This window comes from Trichosurus vulpecula, chromosome 7 (genome assembly GCF_011100635.1).
Source record: "Trichosurus vulpecula isolate mTriVul1 chromosome 7, mTriVul1.pri, whole genome shotgun sequence".
NCBI lineage: Eukaryota > Metazoa > Chordata > Mammalia > Diprotodontia > Phalangeridae > Trichosurus > Trichosurus vulpecula.
This window is the reverse complement of record NC_050579.1, coordinates 106,045,607-106,068,463: the sequence shown is the minus strand read 5'-3', so window position 1 is coordinate 106,068,463 and position 22,857 is coordinate 106,045,607. Positions and strand designations below refer to the sequence as shown.

Here is a 22,857-nt window from a genome sequence, read left to right as displayed (position 1 = left end):
GAGCTCCAACTCACTCCAACTTTCTGCTCCATTCATTCAGCAAGCTCCTCCTACCACAGGCTCCATGTGACTCAAGCAGGTCACATAGGCCTATTAATGGATGGGAAAGATCTCCCCATTGCATTAACATTACACCCTAACACTGACTTTAGTTAAGGACAGATGGCTAGCAATCATTTCTGTTATGTATTGGGATTCTGGAGGTGGTATCAAACACTTGGGGCAAGTACGTGTCACAGTGGATAGAGTGCTGGGCCTGGAGCTTAATAAATATATCTAGATAAAAAGAATATGTGTGCCTTGTGTTAATTATTAGATAGTAAACTATGAATCTTTTTCCAAAGTTTACTATCTAATAATTAACACACAGCATAGTGATGAAATTTCGAGGTGCCATAGGGACATGCCTTCTTGAATCAAGCCCTGTATTAGGTTAATGGAAAACAGGGAATTTATATATTATGTATTCTTTCTTTATTAATACACTTTAGCCTCGATGGATGAGAACTTCAAAAACTTGAAAGTGAGTTTATCACTTTCAGGCATTGGCTTTAAAATTTTCTAAGTAGCAAAACATGACAAATTCTTTTAAAAAATAATGTAGTTATTTTGCAAAGAACCTGCATCAAGGCCTTCAACTCATGTTAGCCACTTTTAGAGAGTTTGAGTCTACTATGGCCTGAATTTTAACTGGCAAAGAAATCAAACCAACTCCCCCTCCCCCATTTTACCCTTACTTAAAGTAATTTCTGTACCAAAAGTTCATGGTATCATAGCTCTAAAGCTGGAAGGAACCTTAGAAATCATCTATTACATTGTCCTACTGTCAAGGAAACTGAGGGAACAGAGCTTTAGTGACTTGCCAAGGTCCTATGGAGATAAGTCACAGAAATGGAATGCACATGGAGGTGACTATATGAGTTTTGACTCCGCCAGGTTGTCCAAAGGCTAGATGTTTAGCATGAATTTAAGGCTTGAAAACTAAATTATAACTCCCATTGCTATCTCCTTGTTGGCCTGTGGGGGTCAGAATGAAGATTCTTCTAGCAAAGTTCATTGCAAAGTAAATTTGTTTCATTCTCTGCTCACTTTTAATCTTTTAATCATTCAGTTTATCAGGTACTGGGTCATATTTCCTTTAAATTTCTTTATGTCGAATTTAGTTGAGTATTTGCTACTGTCTCATTTACCTATTTCTTTGTGTTATGCCTTAGGGTGACAGATGTAAACCTGGGAAAGCTGGTACGCGGCGATGCCCATGAATGTTTTGTTTCGCCTACTGCCAGAGCTGCGATTGAACTTCTTGAGAAATCAGGTAATAGCAAAAGTAATAATACTAATTGTCATTTAAATAGTGGTAAAAGAAAGAAGGAAGGCAGGATGGAGGAAGGAAGAAAGATTCAACTGCAAGTGAGATGGAAAGGAAGGGAAGGAGAAAGACGGGTGGATTGAGCTTCAAGTGAGATGAAAATGTCCCATGGTCCTTATAGGAGTGGTAATGCCTCTTTAGTGTCATCTCTATCAATAAAATCATACTGTTTTCTGAAGCTGAACCATTCGACAGTGCCAAGGACTTTGGTGGCCAGGACTTTTCTTTTCTGGGGTTTCATAAGCTGTGGTCATGGTGCCTGCAGGAGGAGTTCCCAAGCTATCTCCTCATGGATTGCTTTCCCAGCATGATAGCTGTAAGCATTCTATAACATTGTAGCAACAAGTACCACTGTTTCCTGTTTCCCAGGTTCTTGGATTCAGGGACCTGGGATTTTTCCATCGAGTCTGAGGGGAGATGGTGGTTAGGGTGGCAGTGGTGGTTTGACTGGCCTGTCATATGCTACCCCTTGTCACTCCCTTGGGAGCTGCTTCCACTAGGCTGGCCTGAATGCCCCATGTCAGTTGTTTGACCTTTGGTGGGAGTGGCTGGGCTAGAACAATGGTCTGGGTTGTGCTGGCATTTCTAGGGCTCTTGTATCCCTTTGTCCACTGAGGGTAATTGGTCAGCAGTTGTTGTTGGTGGAAATGAGTAAGGCGGGCCACTTCTGTACCATGATTTTTCCCTCAATAATAACTTAATGGGTCAGCCTGGGAATAGGTCTGGTAGTTTGGGGACCATTACTATTCCCAAGACTCTTGGGTTCAGAGTTTCTACGCAGTTTTTATTGGAGTCTGAGGGGAGATGATTTGACTTGCGTGACACATGCTGCCTCCTGTCTTACTCTCCTTGGAGACTGCAGATAAAAGGGCTGGCCTTGGAATCCGGAAGACCAAAGTTGGAATCCTGCCTCAGACACAAACCTTAATGCACTGTTTAAATATCAAAAAATACTACAAATAGCTTTATGTATGCTTTCTGATTTGATCTTTCCAACACCCTATACATCAGGCAGGACAGGTATTATTCACTTGATTTTATACATGAGGAAATGGAGAGTCAGATTAAGTAATATTTTCCCTTATGGTTGCCCAGTTAAGTAATTACAGTGCTGGTACTCAAGCATTTCTGACTTCAAATCTAGTATTCTCTCCTCTAAAAGTCTCATGTGAAAAGTTATGCATGACATTAATGTTTACATATTTGGAAAGGTAACCTTTTTATGAGATTCTAATTGAAATCTGAAAGTTACTTTCATTTTCTCACTCGAACTTTCATTTTTTTTACCCCCTGAAATCATTTAATTGGGGAGCGATGGGGGGAAGGAGGTTATAGTTATCCATTCTTGGCTAATTTTTATACCTGGTATAGTTAACAATATCATATGAAAGGAAAAGACATGAAGTTGAAAGAAAAAAAAATGCTTTCAGATAGATACTCAATTTCTCCCAGAAGCAGTCAGAGCAGACATGCTGAAGAACAATGCTTCCTTAAAATCCACCATCTTGTGCTAATTGAAAAGGCTGTCCTGAATAAGCATAGGTTCCTAGAATTATTGTGCTACATATTTTCATGTGAGAAAACTAAGGCCCATAGAGGAAAAGTGTGACCTTCCTGAGGTCACACAGCTAGCTCTTAGTAGAGCCTAGACTAGGGCCTGGGTCTTTTCAGACTCAGTCTGCATCTTTTCCACTGCACAACAAGTTATAGTTTATTTAGTTCAATGAATGGGAGCCTACAGGAGCCTTTTCAGGGAGGAGCCTCATTCTAAGCATTGCTGCCATTCAGTGATTATTTTCAAGTTTATTCACTGGTCCTTGATATATAGATATTGGTATTCTCTGCTTCACAAGGTTCAGTTTAGTGAATAAATGATTGTAGGTAGGGTGTATAGCATATTGAATATGCTGTTTAATCATACTTAATCATAGCATACATAAAGCCTTGATTAACTGGACTCAAATTTTATTTAAGCGATCTACTTTTAAAAGGAAAAAAAAGAAAAGTGACAACACAGAAAGATTATATCAGGCATACTTCCAGGATTTGTCTTGGGGTCAGTGCACACAGAAAGCCCAGTTTTCTTATACCTCCTACATGATGGTCAGCTCATACGTGTTATTCAGACAGTTCACCCTAAGGTACTACAAGAGCCTTCATGATTTATTTTTTTAAAAAGCAGGAGAGGAGGGCAGCTAGGTGGTTCAGTGAGTAGAGCACCGGCCCTGGAGTCAGGAGGACCTGAGTTCAAATGCGGCCTCAGACACTTGACACATATACTAGCTGTGTGACCTTGGGCAAGTCACTTAACCCCAATTACCCTGCCCCCCAAAAAAGTAAAAAGAAAAGCAGGAGAGAATTATGTTCTGTAAGCATATTTTTTTTGTGGATTTTTTCATGGACATAAAGGCTATGAATGAGAAAATTATGTTCAGAAAAGGAGGAATAAGATGGACAAACTAAACATTGCCCTATTAACATTGCCACTATAAAAAAAAAAGAGCCAGAGGAAGGCTTCTCTCATATTGGGTAGATTCTCTTTGGAAGACCTATGGGAAAATATGAACAATAATTACATAAGACTTAGAAAAGTGGGGATTGGTTACACTCTGTACCAGTGGAGGAATTAACCACATCAGTAAGGTCACAGATCCATTGATACATAGGCTATACCTTTGAGGATAGAGAGGGTACATTTGTAGAATGCATTATAGGGAAGTATTTCCAGTAACAAGGGTTGAAACAAAACAAAGGTTTTTATCAGTTAACCTGAAAGTTTATTTCCTCAGAACAGCCTGTTCTGGGGGTGGGGAGAACAGAACATCCTCCTTCCCAGGGAGCACTCTGAGAGAGACTGCTCTCATGCTGAGTGTCCATCATAGATTAGTCCCAACTGGCTTAATGTTAAAAGTGGGGTTTTCCTTTTTTCACATCTAGGACTCACAGAAAAGGATGATAAAGATAGATTGGAACTTTTTTTTATGTTTCAGATTTCATCATAGATGGGAAGAAGGTGCTGGTGGTAGGGGCCCATGGACCTTTGGAAGCTGCCCTCCAGTGTCTGTTCCAGAGGAAGGGAGCCATGACAATGATCTGCCCGTGGAAGACTCCTCAGCTTCAAAGCAAGGTAAATAGCCCGCATGGGGCCGCCCTTGCAGGACAGAATTTGGAATTGAGCCTAAAAGTTTTTGAAAAGGTAGATTGTGAAGTTTGATGTTTTTGAGTAACAAATACCCTCCCAAGGAAATGAAAATATGAAGAGTAATTGGCCATTACACAGGAAAGCGCCAGCCTCAAAACCAGAAATGCTTAGGGTTTACAGGTAGGTATTTTCAAGTAAATCAAATAGGTTGTCTTAAGCTGACAACTGAACTGCCGTTATTGGAGGTGGGATTGGGGGGCCGAACCCCACAGAGAGCTTTCATTCCCTGGAGTCAGACTGTGGACCATCCAGCCAGAATTGGGGAAGAAGAGAGGAGAGTGAGTGCTCTATTGTGTTTGTGTTTAGAAAAAAAGAAGGGATAGGGCTCACTCAACATAAAAAGAGCTTATTAAATACCTGGGAAGAATTCTTCTGTGAACAGACTCCCTGTGTCTGCTGAATGAAGTCTACTTTCCCTTGCCTCAAAGCTTGACCAGATCCCTCAACATGATAAACCCTGCCTTCTCTCTCTATGTTCCCAACATACAATGGCCCTTTGCTCATTGAATCTTTTAAAGCCCAACTGAAATCATGCTGTCTCCTCCATGAAGCCTTCCCTGACTCTTCCTCACTTTGGTAATGAGCGTTTACCACTCACATAGCCCTTTGTACTGAATCTTTTTAATGCATTTACAATGTGTGATTCTCTCCTAGTAACCTGTATTTATGTCAGAAAGTGGATGGATGCTTTAGTGGGTCTTCGCCTCCCAAGTATAGTCATCTTCCACATATCACAGTTCTGTACTAAGCTGTTTTTCTCCAACTTATTTTAAGTTACAACAGCTTAGTTGAGGACATAATTTATATGTAGGGTTTTTCTGTTACTGAAATGGGTCTAGGAGTTTACTGGATTATCTAAGTGCATTTTATTCCATTAAAAAGAGAATGATTATCCTGTCTTGGAGAGTCTAGACTCAATAGTCATCATGCATTTATTATTAAATGTCTGTGCTCAATGTCCAACTATTGTTCTCATGGCTGACCAGTCTATGGTGAGGCCTGATCTGATTGATTATGGGGCCAGCAGTCTGTAGTATGTTTCCCTGTCAAGATTGGGCTATTGTGCATTAGAGCAAGAGAGTCATAGCAGCCTGTTCTCTTCTCCCCTGACACTTCCCACCCTTCCCAATACTTGGACAAAGAGTTCCTCTCCCCTGAATATCCTGGCCCTCCTCCTTTGTTCCACTCCTTCTCCCTTCACTTCTCTACAATCAATCTTAAGCCTTCATGGAATTGGAAAATATATGATCTTTTGCAAAAAAATTACTGAGCCCTGTTCTCCATTGTTCCAGCGTACGTGCTGATACTTTCATTGAATCTGTGGTATAGAACCAGCCTCACAGATGTAATTTTTTTCTAAGTAGTATATTAGTTCCCCCCATACCTCATTTTCCAAGTAAAAAGTTTACCCTGTCATGTGAAAACTGAAGAGCATAACTTGTACTTCGAATACATTTTTGGAATGATGAAATTATCTGATTTAATCATTATTCGTACTCTTGGGATCCTTACTAAAGTTTGGCACAATCCCTGTCTAAAATATGTGAGGGTGGTATATGACCATGTCATGTAAAGAAGATTCTGGCTCAGTTGGACTGAATTAAAAGTTGGGCTAAGTCTAGGATTTCTTAACTAATTTGTGACCTGGACTGCTTTAACAGTCTAGTGAAGCCACAGGTGGACCCCTTCTCAGAAAAATACTTTTAAATGCTTAAAATAAAATGTATAGGATTATAAAATAGTTACACATTTCAATTGTATTGAAATAGCTATAAAATATATTTTATTTATATCAAAATAGTTATAAATACTTTTAAAATCATTTTATCTAGTGATACAGGTTTTTATTTCATTAAATAACAAAACAATGCATTTTAAAATATAGGAACTTAGGGTCTAATAGTTTATTAATTCATTAAACTTATTTTTAATTAAATATTTTTAAAGTTTTAAATATGATTAAATCAAATATAAATATATATTTATTTTATGTTAAATTTATTAAATTTAAATTAATTTTAAAATTTATGAGCATATAACTATTTCAAGATACCTGCAACAACCGATGTGAATGTGGAAATATCTGGGATTTCTATCAGTGACAAAGTCATGAGGACAACCAATACTACTGTGGTTTGCTGCCTATCTTCCTAATTGAAGGGGAAGTTAAATTTCTGTTAGAGGTAGTGAAAATAAATATTTTTTTCTCCCATCTAGCCAAGTTCAAGGACTTATGAAATCGGTTGTTCAGTTGTTCATCAATGATGACCCTATTTGGGGTTTTCTTGGCAAAGTACTAGAGTAGTTTGCCATTTCCTTCTCTAGCCCATTTTACAGATGTGGAAACTGAGGCAAACAGTGAAATGACTTGCCTAGGGTCACACAGCTAGGAAGTGTCTGAGCCCTTTGAATTGAGGAAGATGAGTCTTCTTGATTCCAGTCCAGGCACTCTATCCCGTGGGCAGCACTTAGCTGCCCAATCTGAAATCTGTTAATAGATTTTTTGGGGGGTCTGTGGACCCACTCTAAGAACCCTTAGGCTAGATGGCCTCTGAGGTCCCTTCTAGCTCTAAGAGCTGGTGAAGATGGCCAGTTTGCAGGATGGTCTGTAATTACATTGTCATAAAAGCTGTCTCTGATTTTTGAACTTGAATGAAGTGTCAAGCTACTTTTCCAGAGATTTCCACAAGGTGGCAGCCAATTCAAGAAAATTCAGATGCATCCCATCCTATTTCAGAGCTAAGTATTTCGGGTCCAGAAGCTGGGTGAAAAAGGAAAACACAGTATGCCTTGAGCTGAACATCTGTGGTGAGAAGAGAAAATACCTCCATTGGCAACTGAATGCTTTCACAGCTGCTGCAGATGCTTTTGCTGTCTGATTTTTATTTTTGAAACAATATGGCATTTTAAGAAGTCCTTTTTACTTTGTACACCAGTCCCTTTCCCCTGATCTTTTATTTTTAATTGAATCTTCATAATGAATAAAGAAAGTCATTGTCACTTTCTATTTTTAAAAAGATCTCTCCCCAACATCTTAATTTTTTCAAAATAAGCAATTTGAGACTTTTTTATAGGAAGCATGTGTATCTGGAGATACATACACATATTCTCATCAAGAGCTAATATAGGAAACACTTGTGGCCTGAGCATCCATGGTTCTTACATCTAGGGTGTCACGAATCCCATACATGCCAACCACCACCCCTGTCATTACTTCCTATAGCAATCTCTCATACTTTTTACTGCCAAAAAAAGGTCTGAGGTTCCACACATTTGCCTTCAGAATTTCATTTTGGCTCTCACTTACGGTTTCCTCTCCTTGGCCTCTTTACTTGTTCAGACTAATCTGCCAAAACCCAAGAACATAGGCCTTTTTTAGCTGTGACTTAAGCAGTTTGCACAATGTGAAGTCAAATCTTTTTTATACCATTCATGAGTTCGGGACATCTTTTTCCTCTTCCTTTCTTGTCATTTTTGACACCCTATCCCTAGTCTCTTATATTTCTACCAGAGTGATAATTTTCGGAATAATAATCACATTTATGCAGGTTTAGAGTGCGTTCTTTGCAGTAGTCCTGCAAAATTGTGGTGTTAGTGTTCTTACTCCGTTTTCTATAGGTGAGGAAATAGGCCTAGAAAGGACCAGTGACTTCCCTGAGGGCAATCAAACCCGGGTTTTGTGCCTTCAAGTACAGCATCTTTGTCAGATTGCAAAAAGGTATGCAGGAAGCAGAGGCCATGACTGTTTTTAGGTAGTCTTGAATCTGGCAGTACTTCATCTTAAACAAAATATATCAGTCTCCGTCTAATGGCCATTTACTTGTAGGATTAGTTCCTCTGGAATTTAGATTCATAGCTTTTGATGGGAGGGTGCAACAGACAAAATCACGTTCAGCCACAGACCTAGCTCCCTAAAGGCTATAGGCAAGGCCACACTTTATATAGTAAGTGTGTATATATATATATATATATATATATATATAGTAAGTGTATATACTTCTGTATTAGGAATTTGGTGAAGCCTTTGGCCCCTTCTCTGAATAATGTTTTTAAACACATAAAAAATAAATACGTAACATTACAAAGGAAGCCAATTACATTTAAATACAGTTAAGTAATTTTTTTTTTTTTAGAAACAAGTTCCCAGATGCCAATTTAAAAACCCCTGCTCATGCATGGTTCTAAAGGAGAGATTGAGAAATTTTAATTAGTCCACTTAGCTTGTTTTTTTTAAAGTGACTTTTTGGCTAGTGGAAGTTGGGGAAAGCATCATTAGGCTGAAGGTAATATAGGTACAATGAGAGTTGGGAGAGATCCCAAACCACATTTAATAAGTGGTTATTTGTAGCTGGCTCAGTGCTAGGCACAACTGTGGGAAATTTCATCAGGAATTTCATGTGTGGCTTGAATTTGGGGGAGGGGAGGAAAGAGAAGGGAGTTATGACTTTTGCACCCAAATATTTTTTTAACGAACAATTGGTGTAAAAGTGCTTAGCACAGTGCCTCACATACAGGAAATGCTTCCTAAAACATGCCCAGTCAAGTAAGTTTGGGAAATTGGGCTTGGTGCCAAAAAGGAAACCCTCTGAATTTCTCTTGAATGTCATGTATATGAAAAAGAGATTATTGTTAAGCAAACTTCTTCTTTTATTCAGTAATAATAAATAGCTAATATTTTATACAGTTACTTAAAGGTTTGCAAAGTGCTTTACATAAATGACCTCATCTGATCCTTACCGCAACCCTGGAAGATAGTTACTATCCCTGGTTCACAGATGAGGAAACTGAGGCTGGGAGAATTTAAGTGACTTGCCCAGGATCACACAGCTGGTAAATGGTTGAAAAGCTGGATTTGAACTCGGTTCTTCTTAACTCCAAATTTATGCCAGCGGTGTCAGACTTGATAACCCCAATTGGAAAATATTTAACAAGATAAAAATACAGTATGACATAGATAATGTAAATGTGTGGTTTTCTAAATCAATATGTGACCCACAGGGGTCCCTGTATAGAGTTTAGTGGCACTGAGAATATAGGCCAGTTTTTTCTACTGATGAACTAGCAGGTATTCAAAATTTTAAGTGAATAAGCAGGGAAGGCCCTCTCTCAGTTCATCAAATTATGTTGACTTTTGTAGGATTCTTTTTTACTAGTGGTGTTAGGGAGGTAGCAGGCCAGCTTCTGTGTGGTCCTGTGTTTAGGGAATGTCATTCAAGTGGAAAACTTCATCTTAAACACATCACAGTGTTTGTTCTCAGTTGTGAGCCCTGTGTTCTGGGAGCTTATAATTTAAAGTATTTTACTTTTTTAAAAAATAGAGTGTAATGATCTGTATGATCCCCAATGTAGCAGTAGTGGGAATTGTGACTTGCGTATTTCAGGTTTTATGGATAAGTGAACACAACAGCATTGTGGAATAGCATCAGTTATTATCAAGGAGAATTAAGAGCCGAGTTTAAGGCTTGGTTCCAGAGTACTTACTTCCTATGATCTTCCTAGTGTGTTATGCATTCAGCATGTAATTTCCAAAGTAGGGGGAAGGGAGTGTATTCAACATATATTTCCCAGAGTGGGGAAGGGGGACGCCTGGGCATGTGTCCAATTCAGCCTTATGCTGAAAAATGCCGATTGGTTGTTCTAAAGCAAAAGCCCTGGCCCCAATCTAGGCCTGGAGGTCTGAGGAATCTCTTACACCCTTTTCCTGGTCTCTAGAACTCTTACAACCTATGTTAGAGTAACTGGGTGGGCCCCAAAACTAAACCACATTCGGGGACACCAGGGCTGACCTGGACTTTAAAAGAAGCCCTCCTCCACCCCCACTCCCCAAAAATGGATCTACCCCAGTCCCAAATACTATAGACTGTGCTATACACACTGCTTGTAAAGCAGCCTACTGCCAAACATACAGATATCCATGACGTGGTGGCACTGCCGGGTAGAGGGATTGTAGTAGACACACCCATTCTCTTGTGTGATAGGTTTAAGGCTATAATCTAAGGCACAGCTGGAAAGTCATATTTTAAAGGCCTTCCAGCTGTGACAAATCAGGTAAATCCCAACTGTGTGTAGAAGAAATAAGCCAGAAAACAGAGGGCTGTTTGTTTTACTCTGCTCCAGTGGGTTTTGTTTCTGGTTTTCCCAAACCACAAGCCCTCAGAAAAGACTGATTTCACATGTGAGGTATATCAACATGAAGTAAAAATAAATTAGGTCCTTCGCATACATTCAACAAAAGAGTGGATCTGGAGACCCGATTCTAATTGTGATGTGGTTAGAACAGAGTTCTAAAGGTGATTTAGGGGGTTCTTTGAGTGATTGTAGCTATCATCACTGTGACATTCCTTTCCCATTAACTTTAGGTATTCCAGTGAACCATGTGGTAATTTTATTTATCAAAAGAGTGCTTTTAAAGTTAACACTAGACTTGTCTAGGAGAAGACATTTCCAGTCGTTAAATTTCCATTAAAAAAAATCTGGAGTCTCTACAGCAACAAGATAGATGATAGAGAATAGAGGCCAAGTATGGAGACGCCATGTTTTCCTTGCATTTCTTATTAAACTCTTATGATGGTTATGTAGTGCTACATGTCAGATGTTAAAAACTAGCCTGATGGATGGGTCATGGAGATGGCGACTTCATGACATCTAGTTATATCACTATATATTAAGTGTGTTCACTTACCTCACAATGAGACCTGAGATGAGTCACCTCTTCTGTATGCAGCGAAAGGGAGAGTACTAAGGTTACAGGGAATGGCTGAGAACCAACATGTAACATAGCCATATTGGTGGGGCTTTGTGATTGGGTCTAATCTTCCTCTTGGACTAGCTCAATCAACTTTCATGACCTAGGTTTTGGACTAAGTTGGATAAAGACCACCCCTTGTAAAAAATAGATGCCATTCAATAAATATTTACCTAGTGCCTCTGCTGTAAGAGTGCTATGCTAGAAATTGGTGGTGGGAGACCAAATTAGAAAGCCTTTCTTAGGTTCAAACTTTGTATCTCAAATTGTGAAATTAATGTATTGCCTATCCTATTAATATTTAAGTAAGAGTTGACTGTCAAGCAACAAGCATTTATTAAATGCCTATTATATGCCAGTCATTGTGATAGGCACCTGGGATACAAATAAAAAGAATGAAATAATCCCTATTTTAAATGAAGATTTTAGAGGATTTAATACTGGAATTTCCAGACTTACCGTGAACACTAGAACTATAGCTAGTGAGCAGAAATGCTCACCGTAAATAAGTAAATAGAGGTGATAAAGCTGAGCCAGAAATTCTTCTGTCACTTACCAGTTAATCATCTGAGCTACAGCTTGATGCCTCAGCTGAATTCTGCAAGCTCTGGCTAGCAGTGTGACTTTGCTGTCTCAAGGAAATGGTGGCAATACTAAAATTCTCTTACCATATAGTAATAACTCATATTTATGAAATGCCTTAAGATTTAGGAAGCACTTTCCCCACATCAACAACTCTGTGATATACATACAGTACAAGTATTGTAGTCTCTGCCTTCCAAATGAGGAAATGGAGGTTCCCAGAAGTTGAGTGGCAAGCTGGTGTGTCCGAGCCAGGATAAGAACCAGATCTTCTGGTTCCGAGTCCAGTATTTCTACTGCAGCCCTTGCAGGGCAAGTGAGAGAACAGATGTAAAGGACCTTGTAAGCTGAAAGATGCTCTATAAATGTCAGCTAGTATTTTTATTATCTGAACTTTCCTAAACCATGAAAGTTGCTTAAGTTGAGTAGTAAAGATGCTGCTGGTAAACTACCATTTTATATTTCCTGATTCTGTCAGATATGTCACTAAAAGGATATTTGTTTCCACCCTCCACCTTTTCCTTCACTTGGATCCTAGCCTTCTACTTTACTGGAAATGAGGAGGAACAATCATAGCTAAATCTCTAGGAAGGGGTTTTAGAGCTGAAAGGCATCTTGGAGATCATCTAGTCCAATCCCCTCTCTTTATAGATGAGAAACCTGAGGTCTAGAGATACAAATTTTTTTGTTTGAGGTCACACAGCTGGTTAAGTGGCACAGACAGAATTTTCATTCAGATCTCCAGACTCCCAACGCCCATGTTCTTTCATCCCATCACAGAGAATCTGACCATTCACATGTCCAGAGTCGGCAGAAATGGCACTTTTTCAAACTGTGGAGAGTTGTTTAGTCAGAGGGGTTTGAGATAGCCTAACCCTCCTCTACTTAAATTCTATTCCTAGTACTGGGTTATTTAAAACTAGCCCCAATAAACAGCTAAGGAAAATGTTGCATAAGTTGGATAGCTAGCAAAAAGTTGTAGTCTCTGTGAAAGAAGGAATGAAAGTAAAAACATTTATCTAGCTTTTAGGCAAGCTGACTTTCCTCATTTAGGGAATGGCCAAGGAAAATGGCCAGAGATAGGACATGGAGTGTTTTGTGCAAAGAACCAGGAGATAGACCGTGTCACTAGATTACAGAGTATTTGAGGGAATCGCAAATGGCAAAGTGTAAGATGACTAGAAAGATAGGAGGGGGCTGGGTTAAGGGCTTTGAATGCCAAGCAGGATTTTCTACTGGACCTTCAAGGTGATAGGGAGCCACTGTTTACTGTGCATTAGGAAGATCACTGATAGCTGAGAAGAGGATGGCTTGAAATAAGGAAGAGTCTTAAAACAAAAGAAGCCAACCAGCAGACTATTTTAAGAGTCTAGTTATGACCTGATAAGGTCCTTTGCCAGCATTATTTGTGGTGTCAGAGAGAAGGGAGTATGTGCAAGAAATGTAATGAAGGTAAACCAATGGCCTTGGCATCAGATTGCTTATGGGGAGGTGAGAGAGAATAGGTTGATGATGTTTAGGTTGCAAGCCTGGACATTTGGGAGGATGTGGTGCTCTGGACACTAATTGGGAAATTTGGAATGGGAAAGGAATGGAGAGGAAGGGCGATAATGAATTCTATTTAGGACATATTGGCTTTAAGATGTCTACAATTCAAACTGTTAGGCAGTTGGAGATGTGAGTTTGTAAGTCCAGGATGTCTGGAAGTTAGAGTTAAATAAATAAATCTTAGAATCATCTGTATAGAGATAATTGAATTCATCGCAGCTAAAGAGATGTTAAATAGCATAGAGGGAAAAAGAAAAGAGGGTCCAGGAGAGAGCCCTGGGAGACCTTCACAGTTTGCAAGAACCACCTGGATGGAAATCTAGCAGAGGCGACTGAGCAGGGGTCGGACAGCTAGAATCAGGGAACAGTGGTGTCATGGAAACCTAGAGAGAAGAGATTATGAAGGAGGAGAAGATGATTGACAGTGTCAGAAGCTGTAGAAAGATCAAGCCAGGTTTTCCCTCATGTCTGTTCCCAGCAGAAGGTTCCCTGATATCTGCTAAGCCTGAACTCCTGAACTCCTCTCTCATTGGATGAACCTCCAAGGTCCTTTCCAGCTCAATCTATGATTCTGTGATCCTAAGACATATTCTTCCTGGGGCCAATGGGTATTTTTTATCTGAGCCTTCAATTTTTGCTGCAGACACATCTGTATTACATGGTATTTCATTAATCTCTTGCCTTTTCTCCTATTTCTAAGTTTTGCTTCACTTGAATCCAGGCTTACAATGGGGAAAAAAGTCCCCCAAAAAGACAATACATATCAAGAGAGTATCTACCTACCCACCAAAGAATTCATTATTGCCCACCCAACCCCCTCCATCCATAGCAGGCAGGACCCAACATCACAATGTGTCTTTTGCATCATCATCATATGAAGGACCAAATCTTTTTTATTCTTCTCATCTTTACACCTTATGGGCTGCTGTGGACTCCTTTCTGATCGCTTTATTTACCAGAGAATGCTTTTAAAATCTCAAAGGACACGACATGGAGAAGCCTGTTAATATAACGAGAGGTTCAGAAATAAAAAACCCAAATGGCAGGAGATACGAGGAGATACCCATAACCATATTTTAATTCACATTAACTTGAACATGACGTACATATTAAAGTATGTGATTAATAGTACAAACATAAATTGCTGGCCCTCTTGTGTCTCCATGTAACATGTGCTGACTTGTGCTCTGAACCATAACTTCAGATTTTTCTGGTTTTTTTTTGGGGGGGGGGTCCTTTTTCTGCTTCTAATCTATTGATTTATATTAAAACAGACCCATTCGCACTCTCACCCATTTTGTAAATTTTTCCCCCATGGAGGAAAATCATTTTAAACAAATAGCAATGTAATGTTTCCTTTACAATATTTCTAGTTGCATTTTTCTTGAATTTTCTGTTGTAATTACAGTGTATTCTGTCTACTCTCACAGGAATTCACTCCATTTTCGCTCAAAGGCTCTGTGCACTCATTTTAGGCTCAGATGAATATCTTTGATATTCTCTTATATTGAGTAGTAAATAAGCTGAATGATGAAGTAAGAGGTGACCTTGGGAGTATTTAGTTAAAGGTCATTTACAATCCTAGGGGAGAAAGTTTGGTAGACTTATGTCATAATCACAATTCCCCCTGAATCCATTTGGCTTGTAGTAGATATAATTTATGACATAACATTAAGATATGCTTTTCATTTTAAAAGCTAATAATCTCTTCTTCTGATAACAAATGAGAAAAGGGATAACAAATACACCCAGTTTCTGAAAGGCAGAAAAAATTCTCCTGAAGTGAGATCACTGAATCATTGACTGAGTGTTTATGAAGTGGGGGAATACCATTTGCTGAAAAGTTCAATTATCTTGCCAAAATCTTGTGTAATATCTTAGTGAAAGTAGCTTGACTTTATTTCTTCCTTTAATGAATTTTTACATTGATTCTCTTCCAAAAAATAATGATTTTATATTTCTATAGAAAATAAAAACAAGATCTCCATCCTGTAGGTTATAGTGTAACATGGAATTGATATAAACATAAATAATACAATCTCCCAGTTGTTTAAAAAATTAATTTTATTAATTTTGCTCTGTCACTTTCATTTTCAAATATATTTCTTCTACTCCCCTACAAAGAAATAAAATAGTTGGGCAGAACTAACAAATATATCAACTTAATCTAACAGTATATACAATGTTCTGCACCCATAGGCCTCTACCTCCACACTAAAGAGAAGGCAGCATATTTTCTTGGTTATTTTAATAAGCTAGCTATCAGGTTCATTTTTATCTATCTTCTGCTTATTTTACTATAATCCTCATCTATATAATTTCCTTGGTTTTGCCTACTTCACTTTGCATCAGTTCATATAAATCCTCCCATGTTTCTCTATTCATGTTAGGGTACAGTCATATTCTATAACATGCATGTGCCACAATATATTTAACAAAAATGTCAGTGTTTTTTAGGACCTTTCTTCCTGCCTTTGGGTATGTGCCTACCATTGAGATCTCTGTGTCAAAGGGCATGGGTATTTTAGCTCTCTTCTTAGCATAATCTCAAACTGCTGTCAAGAATGACTGGATGAATCCACAGCCCCCTTGACATTGTGTTAGTGTTTGAGTCTTTCCATAACCCCTCTGACATTGACTGCTCCCATCTTTTGTGACTTTTGGCAGTTAGCTGAGTGTGAAGTGGTTGTGGTTTGTATTTCTCTTATTAGTAGTTTAGAACAGTCTTTCACATGGCTGGTAATAGTTTGATGCTCTTTGAGAACTGTTTGTTGATATAATTTGAACCATTTATTTATAGGAAAATGGCACTGTCATATTTGTGTGAGTTCTGTATGTATCTTAATTATCAGACCCTTATTAAAGATGCTCAGTGCAAAATTTTTTCACTTCTCAGTGACTGCCTTATTCTAGTAGCTTTTCAATTTCATGTAATTAAAATGAGCTCTTTTTTTTTTTTTTTTTTGGCGATTGTCTCTGTCATGCTTGGTTAAGAACTCCCTCACTAGCTTCACCTAAGAAAGGTTATGCATGGTATCCTTCCTTCCTAAGTTTGTGGTGTAACCCTTAATACTCAGGCTATATATCCATTTTGACCTTATTGTGGTATATATTATAAGATGTTGGTCTAAACTTAATTTGGGACAGTCTCCATTTTATTATATAAATTATGTTCCAAAAATTCACTTGTAAGTCAATTGCTTGGAACTCCAAACACATTTTCCCAGAGAAATAAACTTAATAAATGGTGATTGTTTTCCCAGACTAGCCCACAGAAGATTTCCTAGTCCCATGATATAGCTGAACTATAATGCTGTAATGAACCTAAATTCTATAATGTTCTCACAAGAAAACATTTTCTGTTCCAATTTGGAACTCTTGGCGGGGGGGCCCAGAGCCTATTTCTCCTGCCTCATCTCCCCTTTTCTACCAGTAGCACTGGCTCTGGGAGTTAAGGAGAAACACTTTGAGCAGTGTTTTGAAGGTATTGTGAATTTGGGATATGTACATCAGCCATAAAGAAGTTGCAGATAATTAGAAAGGTCGTTCACAGGCTCTACTCAAAGAGGGAAATAAAGGAACTGGCAGAGGCGATTTCATTGTGTACTAAGGGCAATAAGAAGAAACATCATTTCATAGAATACCTGGTCATCTTGACTTTCCTTGTGTTGCTCATGATGAGCCATGGGAAAGGTGATCACCCTGAAGGTAGTTGGGACTTTTATACCAACATCTCTTACAAAGGATGAAAAAAAGTCAGAAAACTTAGAAGATCATCCAAATTAACATACAGCTTAGTATGTAATAATTTCAATGCAGAAATAGATACATGAGGAAACAGCAAAAAAAAAAAATTGCAAATTTTGGCTTAGGATTAAGAAATGAAAGAAGCTTGCCAGTTACTGATAATTCTAGCACTTCTATATCATGAATATCCTCATTAAGAATGGAGTTGGAAATCACTAGAGATTGGTAACCCTAAATACTGCCACAAAAAATTAAATTGATTACATTTTAACAGACAAGAAATGACTACTTACAAAATGGGAGCCATTTCAATATCAGAGAAAAGGTATTTAACACACAGAGAAAAGGGAAAAGATAAAAACATACCACTATATGTCATTAGGATGGGTCCAACTCAGCCTCTTTAAATGAGCTTTTAATTTAGAAAATTGAGATGGAGGAAGGTAAAGACATTGACTTATTGCCATTTCACAGAGAAATTTAACTAATGTAAACCAGTCACCAAAATTGAAGAAGCCAGAGCTACTTCCAGAAACATTTGATGTCCTTTTCAGACTTAGAGATATGGTTGCCAAGGACTACAGTTTAGAACCCAAGCTTGTATGGAAAACATAATCAAACTTCAGTGCAAGGTCATGGGCTATTTAGGTTTTTGTTTCAGTCAACAAGCTTTTATTAAGCAGCATTAGGCACTTTGCTGGGTACTAGGGAGTAAAAAGATGTAAGGGGAACGGTTCCTACCCTGGAGGTGCTCATAGTCTGACAGGGCCAGAGGAGGTGAAGACAAATGCCTATATTCAAAACAATTTGGGGAGTTAGGCCATTAGCAGCTAGAAGGACCAGGAAAGGATTCATGTAGAAGGTGGCTCTTTAGCTCAGCTTTGAAGAAAACTATGGATTCTCAGGGAAAAGTGGAGGAGGGCATTCCAGGGATGAGGAGGAGAGTCTGTGCAAAGATATGGAGATAGGTGGGAGATGGAATGCTATAGTATGTGTGCGGGGGGGTGAGGGGGGTGGGAGTGCTTAATAAGGCTTAACAGGTAGATTGGGTCCAGATTATAAAAGGCTTTAAATGTCAAAGAGTAGTTTATGTGTTTGATTCCAGAGAGAATAAGAAACAACTGGTGTCTGTATCTCTAGTACCTAGCTTACTGATAGGGACATCGGAGGTATTTGAAAAATGCTTGCCAAATTAAATTGAATTGAACATCACTGTTCTCCCAGTAATAATCATGGAAAAAGACATTTTTGGAAGATTCAAAATTGTAGATGTACAAGTACGGGCAGCTAGGTGTGCAATGAATAGAATGCTGGGCCTGGAGTTCAGAAGACTAGCACTTATTAGCTGTTTGACCCTGGGCAAGTCACTTAGCCCTGTTTGCCTCAGTTTCCTCATTTGTAAAATGAGGAGAAGGAAAATGGCAAACCACTCCAGTATCTTGACTGAGAAAACTCCAAATGGGGCCTCAAAGAATTGAATGCAACTGAAAAATAAGTCAACAACAAAACACATGGCATGGTACCAAGGATGACTTTAAGACAAGAAGAGGTATAAAAGATGCCAATGATAAATGTGTATGTCCACGCTAGGAATCTCACGGGATGGGCGGGGATGAATGGGTTGCCATTTTGTCCTGGTAGAAGTAATACTCACACTGATGTAATCATGGATCCAGGGAAGTATTGATATAAAATTGATATAAAATCAGGATGAGGTTCAGGGAAGAGGAAGAGGAAAGGAAATGAAACTTTATAAAGAGGAATGATTTGAGACTGTTTATGGAGTGACAGTTTGCAATTAAGAGGCTGAAAATTCCTTCTATTTACAGTAGAAAAAGCCTTAAAGTCAGGAAGATGTGGTTTTAAGTCCCACTTTTGACATGTGCTAGCTATATGGACAAGTCACTTAACCGTTTCTGTGTGCCAGGTAATTCTTTAAGACTATTAATTACCAAAGAGTTATCTCCTTGAATTGTTGGAGAATGTTTTCACACTGGGAGTTCAAACTCCAGTCCTTAATGATCTTTTTGGAGAAGTGTCATTTTGGTCTTTTCTGTCCTAAGAACTAAGAAAAAACATTCTATGTGACACACACACACACACACACACACACCCACAAACACACACATACATACATATACATATACACACATGTGTGTATATATGTATGTGTGTGTGTATATATGAATGAAATTAGTCCATGTATTTCATGTTCAGTTTTTAAAAATAGATTATATTGATGCCTTTTGTTATTTCTATCATAGATTCTTCTGATTATATTTTCCCCACATCCTCCTCTTAGCCTTCTCTTTAAGAAGGAGAAATGAAAACTATTAAGAAACCCCAAAGAAAACATAAAATGATAACATACTCAATTTTTATTTTATGTTTTCAAAATCTGTCTTCCTAATATAGTAAGAGGGATATGGGCAAAAGTTTCATAATTAAGCACTTAGAGAATAGGTTTTGGACTATCCATAGTGTATGGTGATTCCATACCATCAAGTGTTATCTGTGGTCTTGTTATCATTTTAATATTTTTTGATCCTGGGAATGGGTGGTTCATTCCAAGTATTAATCTCATTGGAGAAATCAGTTATTTAGTTATGAAACAGACTTAAGTCATTTCTTGGCATAGGTCTTCTTTGTTGGGGAATGGGGAAAAGAAACAGACAATGAGGTTGGGTATATATCTCGATTCCTAGCCCGCTGGAAACTTTCCTGGTTTTGTAGTGGATTGCTCACTCATTTGAGTGTACAACTTTCTGCCTTCTCTCCTGGCTTCTCTCTGCATCTCTCCCTGCCCTTGCCCCAGTACACTATGACTTGTGCCTTATGATTATCGCTACAGGAAGATAGTTTGTTCTCTTGCACTGGGGGATTAGCTGTCCCCCTCTTGTGTATTAACATTGTTGATTTAGGAGTGTGCATGTTTATGAGTTTGAGAAGGAGGTAAGGCTGATGTTTAAGTGATTTATAAGTAATAAGAAGTACTGGTTGTAGCAGAGACACAATGCATAGTAAACAAAATTTCTTGAGGAACCTGAGGGAACCCATGTGTAGCCCTTCGTTTTCTCAAATTGAACATTTGAGTCTTGGTAGACTTGCATACAAATTTAAAGGACTGCATTTTGGCGGCTCTTGTCTGAAATGGTTGTCATAGCATTGAATTCCTGAATAGCTGATTCTTTTTTATACAACTTTCTGAAAGCTTGCCCTTCACTGTGACCCAACTTCTAACGGTGGGGTGTGTGTGTGTGTGTAAAGAGAGAGCTGTCGTTTTTAATGCAGATGTTTAAAGCCCTCCACCCACTGGAAAATTTTTCCTCATCTGTGACATCACCCAAAGGTCCAGCTGTTTTTTAGATAAAGCTTGCAGATAGCATGTGCAATTTGAACCGACCCAACTACTGTTAATATTGGACTGCAGAAAATGCTGTGTTCCATGTCTTCCATTCAGCTTTGCTGTTTTGTGCTCCTGTAGTTATAGAAACAAGAGTGCTTGTTGAGTTGGTTTGGTTTTTTTTGGGTTTTTTTTTTTTTTGCCCTTTCATAGTGTGATTAATCAGGCTGCTCCCTTGTAGCAATATTAAAACATTTTGTTTTGTATTTCCCTCTTGCATACTATCAAACCGATCAAGTCCCTCTGGATGTTGACTTTTAAAGAGGGGATTAATTGGCTTTGTGTAGATACTTCAGCAAATCTGTTTTCTAGGAGAGGAATCATGGGTTGCTACTTTTTGTTTTTAATCCTCGCTTTTATTTACATTGGACTTTGCTTTTTCAGTTTCCTTCTACAGATGAATTAAGTAATCATCTCATCATTTTATATATTTTAGGCAGTCTATAAACATTAAGGTCCCACTATGTGCCTGGCACTGTGTAAAGCTCCGAAAACACAAAGGTAGAAGACAGTCTCTATTCTCAAAGAGATCATAGTCTAATGGGAGAGACAACGTGGAAGACAGCAGTGTATAAACAAGCTTATACAGGATAAATTGGAAATAATCAACAGAAGGAGGCACTAGATTTAAGAAGGATCAAAAAAAAAGATTTCTATAAAAGGTGGAATTTTAGCTAAGGAGGCCAGGATGTAGAGATGAGGAGGGAGAACATTTTAGGCATGGGCCAGCAGCCAGAGAACATCCTGAACCAGGAGATGGCAAGGAGGCCATTATATCTGGATTACAGAGTATGAGGGAAGGATTAAGAAGTCTGGGAAAATGGGGGTGGAGTGGGAAGGTTTTGAATGCCAAACAGAGGATTTTATATTTGCTACTGGGGGGTGAAAGGAAACCACTGGATTTTTTTACTTTTGTTGTTGTTGTTCAGTCGTTTCAGTCATGTCTGACTCTTGGTGACCCCATTTAGGGTTTTCTTGGCAAAGGTACTGGAGGGGTTTGTCTTTTCCTTCTCTAGCTCATTTTATTGAGGAGGAAACTGAGGCAAACAGGATTAAGTGACTTGCGCAGGGTCACATAGCTAGTAATTGTCTCAGGCCAGATTTGAACTCAGGAAGATGAGTCTTCCTGACTCCAGGCCCAACCCTGTGTCTACTGTGCCACGCAACTAAGGTGACTGATATAATAGGATCTGTGCTTTAGGAAATTCACTTTGATAGCTGAGTGGAGAATGGACTGGGATAGAGAGACACTTGAGGCAGGCATATCTACCAGTAGGCCACTGCAATACCCCATTGTGAGGAGATGGGGGTACCACGGTGGGAGCAGCATCAGAAAAGAGTCAGGGTATATTTGAGCAATGTTGCAAAAGTCAGATTGACAGGCCTGGGCAATAGATTGGATATGGTGAGTAGGAGGGGAGTGAGAGATAGAAAGGAGTCAAGGATTATCCTTGGGTTGCAAGCCTAGAGAACTGGGAGGATGGAAGTACCCTTGGCATTGATGGAGAAGGTTAGAAGGGAGGAAGGTTTTGGGGGGAAGAGCAAATTCAGTTTGGGACATGTCTATGGACTATCCAGTTTGATGTCCAATAAGGAATTGGAGATGTAAGATTGGAGGTCAGGAGAGAGGTTAGGCCTAAATAAGTGGTTTGAGAATCATTAGCATAGAGATGACAATTAGATCCACAGGAGCTGATGAGATCACTGCATGAACTAATATAGAGCAAGTGTGAGCAAACTACAACCCTTTTTGCCTGTGAGCTAAGAGTGGTTTTTACATTTTAAAATAAAGTTTTACTGTATTTCAAAACATAAAAACCATTTTTGGTATGGCTCAAGAGCCTTACAGAAAAGGGATCTGGCTAGATTTGGCCATAGTTTGTGGACCCCTGATCCACATGTTAGGGGATAAGAGAAGAAGACCCAGAACAGAGTCCTGTGGGACACCCATAGTTAGTAGGCATGACCTGGATGAAGGTCTTTCAAAGGAAACTGAGGAGAGGTCACATAGGCAGGAGGAGAACCAGGAGAGAGTAGTAGTGTTACAAAAACCTAGAAAATAATTCTTCTAATTGTCTAGGGGCTGGAGGAAGAGGGAGAAAATGAAATAATAGAATCATAATGTATGCTACAAACCCAAGGTACGGCCATCATTTCATCACTTCTTTTTCCTGGTCCATGCTAAGAATTTCCCCAAAAATATGCCCCAGAATATTACACTCCATTGATATTTTACTTGAGGGTATTTTGGAGAACTTTTT

At 38.8% G+C, this 22,857-nt stretch overlaps 1 protein-coding gene across 1 annotated transcript in view; it reads left to right on the top strand.

The window, feature by feature from the left end:
* MTHFD1L (methylenetetrahydrofolate dehydrogenase (NADP+ dependent) 1 like) overlaps positions 1–22,857 on the top strand; it is a 193,368-nt gene that overhangs the window by 16,891 nt on the left and 153,620 nt on the right. Inside the window, exons 6-7 of the mRNA XM_036769181.1 lie at positions 1,215–1,315; positions 4,360–4,496. Of these exons, the coding sequence (XP_036625076.1) occupies positions 1,215–1,315; positions 4,360–4,496 (238 nt within the window). The remainder of the gene's footprint in view (positions 1–1,214; positions 1,316–4,359; positions 4,497–22,857) is intronic.